At 42.7% G+C, this 14730-nt stretch overlaps 2 protein-coding genes across 2 annotated transcripts in view; both read right to left on the reverse strand.

Annotated features, from left to right (window-relative positions):
• Positions 1-4987, reverse strand: part of SCG2 (secretogranin II) — a 67850-nt gene extending 62863 nt beyond the window's left edge. The window contains exon 1 of the mRNA XM_033959351.1: positions 4206-4987. The gene's annotated coding sequence lies outside the window, so the exon portion shown is untranslated. The remainder of the gene's footprint in view (positions 1-4205) is intronic.
• A 4406-nt stretch (positions 4988-9393) lies between these two features.
• Positions 9394-14730, reverse strand: part of AP1S3 (adaptor related protein complex 1 subunit sigma 3) — a 40189-nt gene continuing 34852 nt past the window's right edge. Inside the window, exons 4-5 of the mRNA XM_033958893.1 lie at positions 12742-12879; positions 9394-9602 (exon numbers count right to left, since the gene is read on the reverse strand). Of these exons, the coding sequence (XP_033814784.1) occupies positions 9567-9602; positions 12742-12879 (174 nt within the window). The 3' untranslated portion in view covers positions 9394-9566. The remainder of the gene's footprint in view (positions 9603-12741; positions 12880-14730) is intronic.

Genomic DNA, 14730 nt, shown 5'->3' on the forward strand with positions numbered 1-14730 from the left:
ATTCATAGGGAAAGAGAAATTTGAGCCCTAACTTTCCAGATTTGCCACCACCTTCTCTAAACACTTAGGGCTCCTTTTACTAAGCTGTGATAGCTAAGAAACCTAAGGTATAAAATAGGCTTCTTGGCATTTAGCATGCACTAATCTCAGTAGCATTAAATAGTGGTTATGTTAAGGTGGACTAAAATGATGTATGGGGCGACTCTCATTTGGACTTATGTTCTGGTGCTAGTCACCTATGAGATATAGCCCGAGCCTATATGTTCGATTGATCTATGAAAGGCTCATACTGACGTCCACTATTCATCCACTATTTACTATTTATTATTTATTTAATATTATTATTACTTAAGTGATCAATTTTCAGTCTTTAATTACTCCTTCTGGGGTTAGGAACCGTTTAGCCAATCCTTTATTTATATTTTGTTGTTTGAGACTAACGATGTACCACCCATCTAGGCATAGCAGATGAGCAGTATTAGAGGCGGAGAATTGCGTTTGATGCGACAACGGTGACCTTTAATTTATACTGTGCAGAAGGCCCAGCAATCTACTTCTGTATTCTGCCATGAAAACTTGATGATGTTCATAAGTCGATGGCACCTAACAATGGCACCAAACAATTATGAGATGTTAGAGTGTCAATTATTAATACTGATTAAGTCTATTAACCAATTAAGTTAGACACCTATATTAGCTAGGAACCTAACTTTAGGCATATTTTATAGGATTTGGGGAATTTTGTCTTTGCCATCCAAGTCCATACAGTAGATGGGATTAATATTGCATAATAGAATGTGCATATTGCTAGAATATGCACTTTGAACAAAATATGTAGGCTAATCCTGTAGAGGGCAAAGGTTCTCTTTGGTTCTCAAGGTCTGTAACCCAGTCAGAAATGAATTGTTTCTTTCACATCTTTGGGTGGTGGGAAGGGGTTCAGTGATCACTGGGGGAGTAAGGGGGAGCCATGCCTTAATCCCTCCTGTGGTCATTTGCTCAGTTTGGGCATCTTTTGACCCAGACATCTAAACGGTGCCCTAAACGTTTTGTTAAATGTTTGATTATCCCTGCAGAACATCCAAGTCCTATGCCCACCCAAAACACGCCTCTAACATGTCTCCTTAAGATTTTGATGCATTGGAAACAAAGTAATGGATTCTCTAAACCTGCACCATTGTTGACAGCTGCTGATCACATTTCATTCATGCGACAGTGTCGGTTACAGAATTGCGCCTCAGGCAAAGGTAGGCGCTGGAAATTAGGCCTACATTTCCAGTGCCTATCTTTGATGTGTATTGCACCTCCATAGGCGCTTTAGGCTACCCATTCTCCCTTCCTTTTACCTTCCCTGTGTCCACCACCACCCCTTCACTGCTCCCCTTATTCAGCAGCAGCCCTTCTCCCTTTTTTTTATCTCCCCCCTGTCCATCAGCACCTCTTTCCTGTCCCCCTGTCCAGCAGTAGGCCTCCCTTCCTTTTTCTTCCCCCCCCCATCTCTTCCCCTGTCCATCAGCACTTCTTTCCTGTCCCCCTGTCCAGCAGTAGGCCTCCCTTCCTTTTTCTCCCCCCGTCTGTTCCCCTGTCCAGCAGCACCCCTTACCTCGCGTCTGGCCTCCGCCAACAGCCTCCGCCTAAGCGCACATGCGCACTCCCTGGCCTCCGCCGACAGCCGCTGACAGCTGTCGTGGCATGCAACCGCCGACAGCCGCCACGACCTGCAGCCGCCAAGCGCTGCAGCGGCCGACAGCCTCCACCTAAGCGCGCATGCGCACTCCTACCTGCAGGACCCTACAGCGCACGGAAACCGGAACACTTAGATGGGAGTGCGCATGCGCGCTTAGGCTTTTATTATATTAGATGTTCGGGAAATTGGAACGATGAGATGATACTAAGCAGTTGAAAGTTGTTAAAACACATGTGGATTGTGAAAAATTGCAGGCAGATCTTAGGAAAACTGGGCGTCCAAATGTCAGATGAAATTTAATGAGAATAAATGCAAATTGATGCACATTGTGAAGAATACCAGTTACCAGATATCAGTTACCAGATACTAGGGTTCACCTTGGGAGTCGGCGCCCAAGAAAAAGACGTATGTGTCAATGTAGACAATATGTTGAAAAACCCACCCAATGTGCAGCAGCAGCTGAAACAGCAAAGAAGATGCTAGAAATTGTTTAAAAAGGGATGGTTAATAAGACTAAGAATGTTATAATGCCTCTGTATCACTCATGGTGCAATCACACCTTGAGTACTGCGTTCAATTCTGGTCACCTTATCTCAAAAAAAATATATCGGAACTAGAAAATATTCAAAGAAGAGCAACCAAGATGATAAAGGGACTAGTACTTCTCTCATATGAGAAAGACTAAAGAGGTTAGGGCTCTTCAGCATGGAAAAGAGATGGCTGAAGAGAGATATGATTGAAGTCTATAAAATCCTGAGTGGTTTAGAATGGGATCAATTTTTTACTGCGTCAAAAATTACAAAAAGACTGGGGGACACACTCAATGAAGTTACAAGGAAATACTTTTAAAAACCAACAGGAGGAAATATTTTTTCATTCAGAGAATAGTTAAGCTCTGGAACGCATTGCCAGAGGTTGTGGTAAGAGCAGATAGTGTAACTGTTTTTAAGAAAGGTTTGGACAATTTCCTGGAGGAAAAGTCCATAGTCTGGGGGAAACCACTGCTTGCTCTGGATCGGTAACATGGAATGTTGCTACTATTTGGGTTTCTGCCAGGTACTAGTGACCTGGCTTGGCCACCATGAAGATGAGCTACTGGGCTAGATGGATCATTGGTTTGACCCAGTAAGACTATTCTTATGTTCTTGTCTCCTGAAACCAACACCCATCTCAGCACACATCCCTTGTGTTCTATAGCACTGCATGCAAATTTTAGAATGTCTCAATCTGTCCATGCACCTCCCATGGGCACACCCCCTTTTGGGTTGCATGCTATGGGATTCAGGGGCACATTGTTATAGAATATTGAGTAGGAAGATGTGCACCCAAATGCATATTTGTGCCCCCCAATTATGGGTACTAATTGGCTCACTAGCCAATTTACTTGGGTGCACATTTTAAATCGGACCCAAATATCAGCATTCAATTTTGGCCACCATATATAGAATCACAGGGTCATATGCATAAAATGTTGATTTCCACCCTTGCTCTACCATACTCTTCATATGGGTATCTACCTATAAGATATAAAAATGCTATATTAAGATATGCACTATTCTGTAAATACATTCATAGGCGTAACTTTGGCATTTAGAGACATAGATGCCAGTATTCTAAATATTTATATACATAATTAGCATTTAAATGTTAGCACTCAGTTCACAGAATTGCTATGAATCTGGGGCAGACAACAAAGGAAGAGGGAACTCAGCCAGGACAAGGTAGGAATGGAAAGCAAGCGCGCACACAAGTGATGGAGATGTACCCAGACAACAATCAACTTACTGAAAAGAGGGTTACAATATGCTTTGATGCTGTGTTCTTCTCAATCAAATTTCTTTAGCTCCCACCCTTGGGAAACAAACTTTTATTTGTGACCAAAACTATGGGATTGCTTAACCTGTGTCATGTGAGGAGACGAACTATCTTCATTTCAGAAAACACCTGAAGGCATGGCTTATTCTAGTTTTGGGGGAGCTGGTGGGTTAGTTTATTGTACAATTCTAAAGTAAGGCAGTATTTTTAGATTCTATTATTTTATATATTTCTCTTTAATGTGTAAATTACTTTGATGCAAAAGATACCACTTAAGACTGAACATAAAAATAAAATAAATGAGATGAAATGCGCCCTGACCTGTTAACTCACCTATTCCTGAAATACCTAGACAGCTGATCCACTTCCCTCCTTCCCCTCTCTTGCCCTTTCTCCCCATTGTTCCCACATCCCTTAAGTTAACTCAACTTGTACGTCAACTCAACTTTTACCCCACTAATCTTCTGTAAACCGCATAGAACTTAACGGTATTGTGGTATATAAACTGTTATTATTATTATTAATAATAAAGTAGGGGAATCCGCTTTTTTTTTTTTTTTTAAATATATAGCTATTGTCCATTTCACCTACATCAATTCCTCTCTGATTCACACAATTAAACATACACAGAATCCAAACTTAACAGTATAATATAAGCTGGTTTTATACAATTTTTACAAATATAAAAAAGAGTACAACATACCTTTATCAAAACTTGAGAAGAAAGGGTATACATAGAAAATTACCCCATACAACGGAAGCTTCTATAATACACAAAAATATGCTTTGTCGTATCTGTCAGGGACAGAGGCAAATAAGTCATAAAACAGCCTACACTTTTTATATAAACCATTCTGCCCAACATTAATTCAGATGACTGTGGAGTCCAAATTCTTTTTGAAAAAACTTTTCCTTTTTTTATTTTGCGGCTGCCATTTCCTTAATCCCTTCAGGGGTGCAGTTTATTTGGAACCAGGGCTGGATTTTGGCATCATGATCCTTCAGTTGTATACTGTATCTCAAATTGTTTTAGGCTGGTCACTGCACTGCAGTGATGATGCTCAGCCAGGGCTACATATATCAAGCTTCTTCCAGAACCCTGGGCTCTAAATCCAGTCTAAGGAGGCTATAAACTATTTTTGTACCTAAATACTGATTTAGGCTCACACATGGGCTCTTACAAAGCCAGGTCACACCTGAAGTACACCCAATGCAAACTGTGGCATACTTTTACAGGAGGTCTGCCCAGGGCAGAGAATGGGTGAGGTTAGTTTCCATATATATTTGAGGCATTATATATATATAAAGTATGTGCAATTGGCAAAATACACTTTAATCAGAATGACCCAACACGGTCCATGTTTCAACTGAAGCCTGCGTCAGGGATCAGAATGAATTCTGTGTGTTTGTGCTACTTCCAGCACACAATAACATCATCTTATGAAAATGAAATAAAACCAGTTTATAACAGCATGTAGCCCAAGGCAATCGATGACCCCCCCCTCCAGTTGGCAGGAGGGATGTCCACTCCCTCCTGCCACCGGGCCCCCTCGATCCCCCAACATCTCACCCCCAACACCACTCAAACCCTCCTGTAATTCTAAAGGCCAACAAGAGGGATGCCCACTCCCTCCTGCCAGCAAACCCGCCTCTTCCAAAATGGCAGGCATCCCAGGATGCACCAGGGAGGGGGCCTAAGAACCCGATTGACCCAGATAACCTAAGGCCCCTCTCAAAGGTTGGTGCTTAGGCATTTGGGCCACTCAGAGCCTTAGGTCTCCTTCCCAGTGCATCTTGGAATGCCCTGAGAATGGCCTAAGACTCCGATTGGTCCAAATACCAAAGTCTGATTGGTCCAAATACCAAAGGCCACTCCCATGGCTGTCGAGTGGAGTGTTGGGGGTTCGGGGAATTGAGGGGTCCTGGCGACAGGAGGAAGTAGGCATCCCTCCTACTGATTACAAAAGTGGGGGGTGGGACTATTGGATGAGTTAGGAAGAAGGGAGTTGGCATCCTTCCTGCTGATCACGAAGGTGGTTGTCGGGGGGGTGTCTTCTGTGGCCGGCTCAGCTGATTGTAGCAGGGGTATTGCCCCTCCCCCGATCACCTGAGCTGGCAGGACTCCTCGAAGCCGTGATTTTGGGGAGTCCTGCTGGCTCAGCTAATTCGGGATTACCTTGCTGCAATGAGCTGATGGCAAGGGATCCCTCAGCAAAAACAGGCGGCTGAGCCACCTATCTTTGCAATCAGGCAGGCACATTTCTCTAAATGGCGCTGGTGAAATGAGTGCCGGTTAGAGTATCGGTGGGGAGGGAGCTAAGGAATCTGTTCTTTAAGAAAGACGCAATTCTGTATAGGACGCTGGTGCATGATTCTCAACCATTGAGACCAGTGGCCTATACAGAATCAGTCCATACTGTTCTCTGTGCCAAACAGCAAAACGTTGTTATTGCATGCTGGAAGTAGGGCAAAGAGGCAGGATTCATTCTGACCCCTGACACAGGCTCCCAGCCGAAACACAGGCTTGGTTGGGTCATTCCAATTAAAATGTCTTTTTACTTCAGCTCTTAAGGCCAATTGTACTTTTTTCATTGTATGTTTAGTGCTTATTGCACTTTTTGTTCGGACTTTGAATACATAAATTATGGGTTAACATTTAGTCCTGCTCCTTAGCAGGTGTAATGTCTGACTCTGCACTTATCTGATCACTAATGCTGCTAGATTTGTGCTAATATTTTAAGAAGTCATATAAGTGCCTAGGTATCTTTATAAAATTGTGCCAAAATAGGTGTCCTCTTGGTCTGTTAACCTAGGTGTCCTATTATAAAACCAACCCCTATGTGTCACCGTTGTACAACAATGACTAATTCCTACTGTTTCCTCCCTTCCCCCCTCCCCCCCAATCTATGATTACAGCTTCTGCAGTATTTCCAGCTCTGGCTGGAAAGCAGAAGACTTGAGCTGGGAATTAAATCCATGTCCACCCACATGTCAATTAAACTTTCTATTGTTCTTATTTGTGATGTTAGTGTGAAACACTTGATAATCATTTCCCTTATAACACACACTAAAATAACAAATACTTGAAACTTCTTTCACTAGAAGCCAACAAGTATAACGCAGAGAATAAAAAGACATATCAGGTGAAGGGCAATTCTGTAACCTAGAAGGCCACAGTTACGCACCTGCTATCCAAATGGTTAAGAATACTACCACTTCTGCACATCAGTGCCCACGTACCTGCCTAGGTGCTAACAAGGTGCCACTTTGTGAATACCCGTTTTAACGTATAGAAAGGGAATTTGCAAGGATGGAATATAAACAAGGCTTCCACTTACACACATCATTTACAGAATACTTTTTTTTTCAACACATGATCTCTGTTAAGGGCTTATTTTCAAAACACTTAAGACTTACACAGTACCCATAGAAACCTATGGTAATTTGTGTGTCCAAGTCGGGGGTGGGCAACGAAGGACCGGATTCCAGTCAGGTTTTTAGGATTTCCCCAACAAATATGCATGAGATCCATTTGCATACAATGGAGGCAGCGCATGCAAATAGATCTCATGCATAGTCACTGGGGAAATCCTAAAAACCCGACTGGATTCCAGCCCTCATTGCTCACCCCTGGTCTAAGTGCTTTGAAAATGAGCTGCCTGATTCGCGATTCGAATCGATTCTCTGATTCACTTTGGGTGAATCAATTCGAATCGGTTTGTTATTGCATAAAATCAGACTTACCGATTCGTTGGCCCCTTGCTACCACCGCAGACCCGTTCGGGATTTCCTTCTGCCACTGGAGTCCTTGTTTTTCAAAAACCGGAAGTTACATCGAAGCAAGGACTCCGGCAGAAGGAAATCCCGAACGGGTCTCTGCGTACAGATCGGGGCAGCAAGGCTCTCTCCTCTCCTCCCTGGCCAGGCAAAAGCGGCGGTAGCAAATGTGACTCACTACCCTGCCGGTATTCCGGGCATCTTCTCTCCATTCGGCCGCCCAAGCAGAAACAGGAAGTTTTCACTAAGGGCGGGCCGCAGTGGAGAGAAGACGCGAGGAGTGCTGGCAGGAGTGGATCGCTACCGCCAGGGCAGACCTCCTGCCGGACTCTCTTTGGGAAAGGTGCGGGGGTGTGGTGGTGGTGGGGGCTTAGGAGTGCCATAAAAAAAATAAAAAAGGCAGATGGAGGGAGAGGGGAGATGGGGAGTTGGTGGACTGGAGGAGAGATGGGGAGAAGATAGATGGGAGAAATGAACTTGGTGGAGGGGGGAGATGGACTTGGGGGAGATCATGGTGAGGGGAGATGGGGGAAGGATAGAAGAAATAAGGATCTAAAAACAGGAGAGGGAGACAGATGGTGGACAATGGGATTTAGGGAGGGAAGGAACATAAAGGGAGAGAAGTTGGACACAAGGAATGGTGTGGAGGGGAGGGATAGATCATAATAGATAGGAGGGTAGTTGGGAAGAGAAAGGGAGACATGGTGGGGAAGGAGAGAGAGATGAAGGATAAAAGGGTAATTCAGAAAAGGTGGATGGAGACGAAAAAAAGGAAAGATACAAGACCTCCAGGGGAGGGAAGGGAAATGGAAGGGGAGGACAGAGACAGAAGATGGATGGTTAGCACGGAGAAAGAAGAAAGAAGGAGACCCTGGCAAGCAAGTTATCAGAAGATAACTGGAGTCAGGGACCGATAAGATCTGAATAATGATCAGACAACGAAAAGGTAGAAAAAATAATTTTATTTTCTATTTTGTGGTGTTAGACCATGAACGTAAGCTAGGATTTAAGAGAGAGAGGAAAAGTCTTTTTTGTTTGTTTATTTTGTTTACACCACAGTGCAAGCGTGGGTAGGAGAGGGCAAAGTGGGTGAAGAGGCTATAAAATAAACCCACCAGGATATTTGAAAAAAAACATCCACTAGGGCAGATAAATCGAATCGAATCGAAAAGTCGATTAAATAGGCTGAATCGAATCTAATTTTTTTTTCCTGAATCAGGCAGCACTACCCTATAGTATCTGCACTTATGCCAGTTCTATAGAACAGCTATCTACAACACTATCTCAGAGCCTAAATAGAGGCACTCAAGCACTGCCCCCCTTACAAAATATTTTATATTTTATGACCAAGGCTTCTATTCGTAGATGTGTATATCTTATACAATTAGGTGTTTACTTTCCAGCTAAAAAGCTCTTTGAGGATATATAAAACCAGTGGCAAGTCAAATGCACGCAAAACATTTGCACGGACAATTGCACGCAGACAACTCAGAGCTATGACAATTCAGTGCAAGACAATTGCGCTCAAGACAATTGAGTGCAACAATTGCACACAAGACAAATTGTACGCAACGACAAATGAGTGCAAGGACAATTCAGCGCACGGCAATTGAGCACAGCACAAAATGGCGGAGTGCACCACAAAAGGTTAACACAATCACGCACACGTTCACGTAAACGGTCCCATGCACGTTCATATAAATGTAAACGTGAAGGAGTATTGCTAGTGCATTTTTATCACTATGGTTACCTAGGCTCTTTGTGCTTTGAATATAAGTCACGTGAATGCATTTTCGTTACTATGGTTATGTTTGCTCCTTTTATATGTGCTGAGAACAGCCCGCCTTCCTTTTGTTGTTTTCGCCCATTTGTCCGCGCGCTTATGTCTTGCGTGCATCTGACTATGAACCCATAAAACCCAATGTCTAACAGTGTTGTTGTGGTATAGGTATTATTGCTGGGTATCTTTCTTGGATGAATCAAACACATACATTTGTGCAGCAGATAAAGTCGCCACTGTGGAACAGGTTCCAAAACTCTGTTGAGAATCCAAGATGGGCCAGGGGAGAGAAGTGACATTTTTCCAGTGTTTAACTAATAAAACAACTCTTGCTTTTTTTTTTTTTTTGTATTGGGTTGTTTCATCAGCATTTATCAGTTAAAAACTAAAATCAGAAGCCTTAATTATGACCTTTAACAGTTTTATAGTTCTGTGGTATTATTTGCAGTCGCTGAAATAAAAGGACTATGGTATGCATCATTTCTGGTGTTTCCAGACAGGTTTACATTAAAATGTTGGCTTGTTCATGTATTCTTCCATGGTCTACAAAAAAAAAAAAAAAAGTAAATTTTTATAGTGTTTGTAAAGATTCACAATATTTCAAGACTTTAGAAGAAACAAAACCAGACATATGTAAGAACTCATAACATCAGGTACAACCATTCTAATGCTTGCATCTTAGAAACATAGATATATGAAGGCAGATAAAGGCCAAATGGCCCGTCCAGTCTACCCGTCCGCAGTATCCACTATCTCCTCCTCTCCCTAAGATTTCCTACATGCCTGTCCCACGCTTTCTTGAATTCAGTCACACTGCCTCTTTTACAAAGCCACACGGCAACAGCCCCGAAGCTCTTTAAATCTCTATGGGCTTCGGGGCCGTTAGCACAGGGCAGGCCCACAGTCTTTGTCCCTACCACTTTTAATCAGGAAACTATTCCACGCATCTACCACCCTTTCTGTAAAAATGTATTTCCTTAGATTATTCCTGAGTTTATCACCTCTTAACTTCATCCTATACCCTCTCATTCCGGAGCTTCCTTTCAAATGAAAGATTTGCATCATGCACATTTATGCCACGTAGGTATTTAAACATCTCTATCATCTTCCCCTCCTGTCTCTCCTCCAGAGTACTTGCACAAAAATCTGAACCCCACCCAACTATAGTATATGTGTACTCCTCCAGAGTATACATTTTGAGATCTTTGAGTCTGTCCCTGTAGATCTTATGACAGATCACTGAAAATTTTAGTAGCCTTCCTCTATTTATATCTTTTTGAAGGTGCAGTTTCCAGAAGTGTACACAATATTCTAAACGAGGTCTCACCAGAGTCTTATATAAGGGCATCAATACCTTCTTTGCTGGCCATAACTTTCCCTATGCACCCTAGCATTCTTATAGCTTTCACTGTCGCCTTTTCAACCTGTTTGGCCACCTTTAGATCATCACATACCCAAGTACCGCTCCTCTTTCATGCACAAAAGTTCTTCACTCCTAAACTGTACTGTTTTTGCAGCCCAAATGCATGACCTTGCATTCTTTAGCATGAAATTTTTGCTGCCAAATTTCAGACCATTCTTCAAACTTTGCTAGGTCCTTCCTCGTGTTATTTACACCACCAGGAGTGTCTACACTATAGCAGATTTTGGTATCAAGAGGCAAATCTTACCTGACAGCCCTTCAGCAATATCACTTACAAAAATGTTCAAAAGAACAGGCCCAAGAACCAAACCTTGAGGCACACCACTGATAACATCCCTTTCCTCAGAGAGATCTCCATTGACCACTATCCTCTGTCGCCTTCCACTCAACCAGTTCCTGACCCAGTCCATCACTTTGGGTCCCATCCCTAGGGCACTCTGTTTATTAGCCGCCTGTGTGGAACACTGTCAAAGGCTTTGCTAAAATCCAAATACATCACATCTAGCGCACTCCTTCTATCCAGTTCTCTGGTTACCCAGTCAAAAAAATTGATCAAACTTATCTGACAAGGCCTGTCTCTAATTTAAAACACACAAAATTATACAGGGCGGAAATCTGACATTTTTGCAGGCTATGGTCCTTTTATTGCACTAATAAAAAAAAAGATTATGGGCTCCTTTTATCAAGGTGCGCTAAGGGTGTTAACGTGTTGGACATTTCATCACGCGCTAACCCCCGCGGCAAGCCAAAATACTAATGCCTCATCAATGGAGGTGTTAGCGACTAGCGCGGCAGGCGGTTTAACGCACGGTATTCCGCGCGTTAAACCCCTACCACGCCTTGATAAAAGGACCCTTATGTGATCTCTTCCTCATGCAAATCTCTAACTTTGGGCTGACCAGTATTATTTCACTTTGGTTTATTCTTCCTTAACAGTTTATCAGTCAAGAACTATGTAGTACATTCAGGGCACAATTAAAGTTTTGGTGAGCTCTATATAAACAAATGTGAAGAACTCCTCCCCCCCCCTTCCAATAGCTAGGGTTTCATTCTTAAGTGTTTATAGATTGTAAATTTAAGCTATTTTTTTCTGGCTATTTAGAGGTTCCTTGAGGGTACAAAAATCCATCCATCAATATTTTCATACCATACCTTTTCCAGCTGAATCAAATATTTATATTTGTATCACTTCAGGGTCATTATCACAGCAAAAAACAAAAACAAAACCTGAATGAAGAATTATGACTAAGCCATTGAAGGAGTGAGAAAACTAGGGGGGAGGGAGTGGTGTCTTTTCCAGCGTTTATCCAAAAAATGCCTATTTATTTATTTGTATGAGTGTTTTATCAGTATTTATCATTTAAAAATCCAACAAACAGTGCCCCATTCTATCTGCACAGGAAAACCAGCACAGAAAGCAGCAGTAGTAGGAAACACTGTTCTCTAACTCCACCTGCTGACTGGAGGACAATGTACAAGATGCAAAGGGGGATTGGGTATTATAGACATCAGTGGGTGGCACTGGCTCACTGTTCCTCTCCCCCACTTTTTCTGCCAGCAATTGACTTACAAGACTATTGAATTAGCACATCTGAGGACACTCCTCCTATACCTTTGGGCTCCAGGCACATGCCTAGTTTGCTTATGCTTTAATAATAATAATAATAATAAACTATTCTTATATACCATCAAAGCCGTGATAGTTCAAGGTGGTTTACAACAAGAAGTACTGGACAACCAGTAAAAAAATACAATGAATAAAAATTAAACAGAAAATAAACATGACATCGAGAATGAGAGGGGAAAAAAAATACAGATGAGGGGCAGAAGAGAAGATCAAAGAGGTGCTTCTAATTTATGCTGGACATTTTAGTTAGGGAAAACATATGGGGGAAATTCTGTATAGAGAATGAAATGGGGATGGGTACCCATTGTTAACCATGGGATGGGGACAGAGCCTTCAGGGACAAGGCGAGCATGGGGTCAGGGACAGAGCCTGAGGGGACAGGGATAAACTTTATCCCCATGTCATTCTCTAAAAACTTGACACTAGTATCAATATGTAAAACCTTAATACATCGTAGACAATTGGCAACTGAATTCAACCATTAATAAAAACTCCAGAAGCTGCTTTTGTATTTAAATGAACTACTGTTAAATTACATCATTTGTGTTTTGTCTGTCTTTGATGTGGCAACAAGATCCTGCTCTGAGTACGCTAGAATTATATACTGCATTTTCTGCTCCCTTATCACTTACCTCTTGTAACATATCAGATTCTTCTATGGACTTTACTACAGATAATTTAGATGTGTCTTGAATTTCTCCTCCCATTAGAAACTCATCCAGCAGAAAATAAGCCTTTTCAAAATTAAAAATGATATCCAGCTCACAGACCTGGTAAAGCAAAAAATTACATATAATAATAATAACAGTTTATATACCGCAGGATCGTGAAGTTCTATGCGGTTTACAATGGTTAAAAGATGTTACAAATTAATTAGAATTAACAAGGTTAGAAGCTAGTTATTAACAGCGCTAGAGATCAGTTATTGTGGAGTAGGATTATACAAGTTAGTTGCCTAAATACTTCAGGAACAGGTATGTTTTCAGGTGTTTCCTAAATTCCCCATAAGTAGTAGGCGTGAGCAATTGTTCCAGATCTTTGCCCCATAATGCCGCTTGATGTGATGCTTCTCTTTATTATGTGGGAAAGGTGTGATGCCTACCTATTTTGCATGCTATTTGTTTATTCAAAAGGGAAACTGCAGGGCATGTCCTTTTGAAAAACATGCAGACCCAAGGGTACAAAGTACCCACTGCCTTCAGGCACCACAGGCAATATCAAAAATTGTTCTGCCTATTAAATAAATACTTCAGTCAAAAAAGATTCAGAGTGAAGGAGTAAAGATACCTCAAGAAGAAGACAGGCAGTGAAAAACTTTGTATATAGTAATATACAATTACTATATTAAATAAACTAGTCTTATAGCCCGTTACATTAACGGGTGCTAAAATATATGTGTGTGTGTGTCTTTCTTTCTTTCTTTCTCTCTCTACTTAGCCGCTTTCTGTATTTCTGTCTTTCTTTCTTTCTGTCTTTCTTTTTCCTTGGCTGTCCACCACCACCCCTTGTCTGCTTCCCCTGTCCATTCTCCCTTCCTTTTACCTCCCTGTGTCCACCACCACCCCTTCACTGCTCTCCTTATCCAGCAGCAGCCCTTCTTCCTTTGTTTTACCTCCCCCCTGTCCAGCAGCACCTCTTTCCTTCTCCCCCTGTCCAGCAGTAGGCCTCCCTTCCTTTTTCTTCCCCCCTCCTCCTTCTTATCCCTATGATACACTTACCTTGCTCTGCCCCCCTCCTCCTTCTTATCCCTATGATACACTTACCTTGCTCTGCCCCTGATCAGAGGTTCCCTCCACCGACAGCCGCCTCAAGGCCCAACCTGTTGCACCCATTGGGAAAGTTCCCTGTGCCGCATCCCGCACCCCACACCCCGCACCCCTCCTGACAAAGATAAATTTAAAGGTAGGACCGGGTGAAAGCCAGAGAGCCTCTCTCGATCCCCGCCTGCATGCAAGAGAGCTTGAGCCGGCAAGACCGCGAGAGAGGAGCCTGCATGGAGCGCTGAGTTAATAAGAGAGGGCACAGCCAGAAATGGAAAAGCGGCACTACCATTTGAAGTTTATTTTTAAGTTTAAAATTGCCACGACGGCCCCTCTCACGATCGCTGCCTGCGTCCGAAGCCTTCTCCGACGCAGGTGCGGCTCATGAGAGGAGCCGCCGCAGCGACTTTAAACTTTTAAAATAAACTTCAAATGGTAGTGGCGTTTTTCGTTGATGGAGATCTGCGCGAGCAGGGAGGCGGTGTGGTGCCGTTTAGGTGGCGCGAGCTGGAGCAAGTAGTCTACTGCAGACCGTCCTGGGCCGGCGTCTGCCCTCCGCCGACAGCCGGCTCCCTCAAATCCCTCCTCCTGGCAGCCGACGACGTAGTAAGCGCGCATGCGCACTCTTGCTCGCATAGCGCGACAGATCAGGGGTCAGGGAAGCACGGGGTATGAGTGCGCATGTGCGCTTAGCGTTTTATTATATTAGATACAACACAACTTATCAGCTTGAACATTGGCTGTTTATTAAAGGAAAAAACCTGCTTAGAGTAGACAATAATCCTATTATATACTGTAGTTTAGTACAACATAATCAGTATTGTCAAATTTCAATTATATTTCTTTTTCAACATTTTGTTT

This window comes from Geotrypetes seraphini, chromosome 9, assembly GCF_902459505.1.
Source record: "Geotrypetes seraphini chromosome 9, aGeoSer1.1, whole genome shotgun sequence".
Lineage (NCBI taxonomy): Eukaryota > Metazoa > Chordata > Amphibia > Gymnophiona > Dermophiidae > Geotrypetes > Geotrypetes seraphini.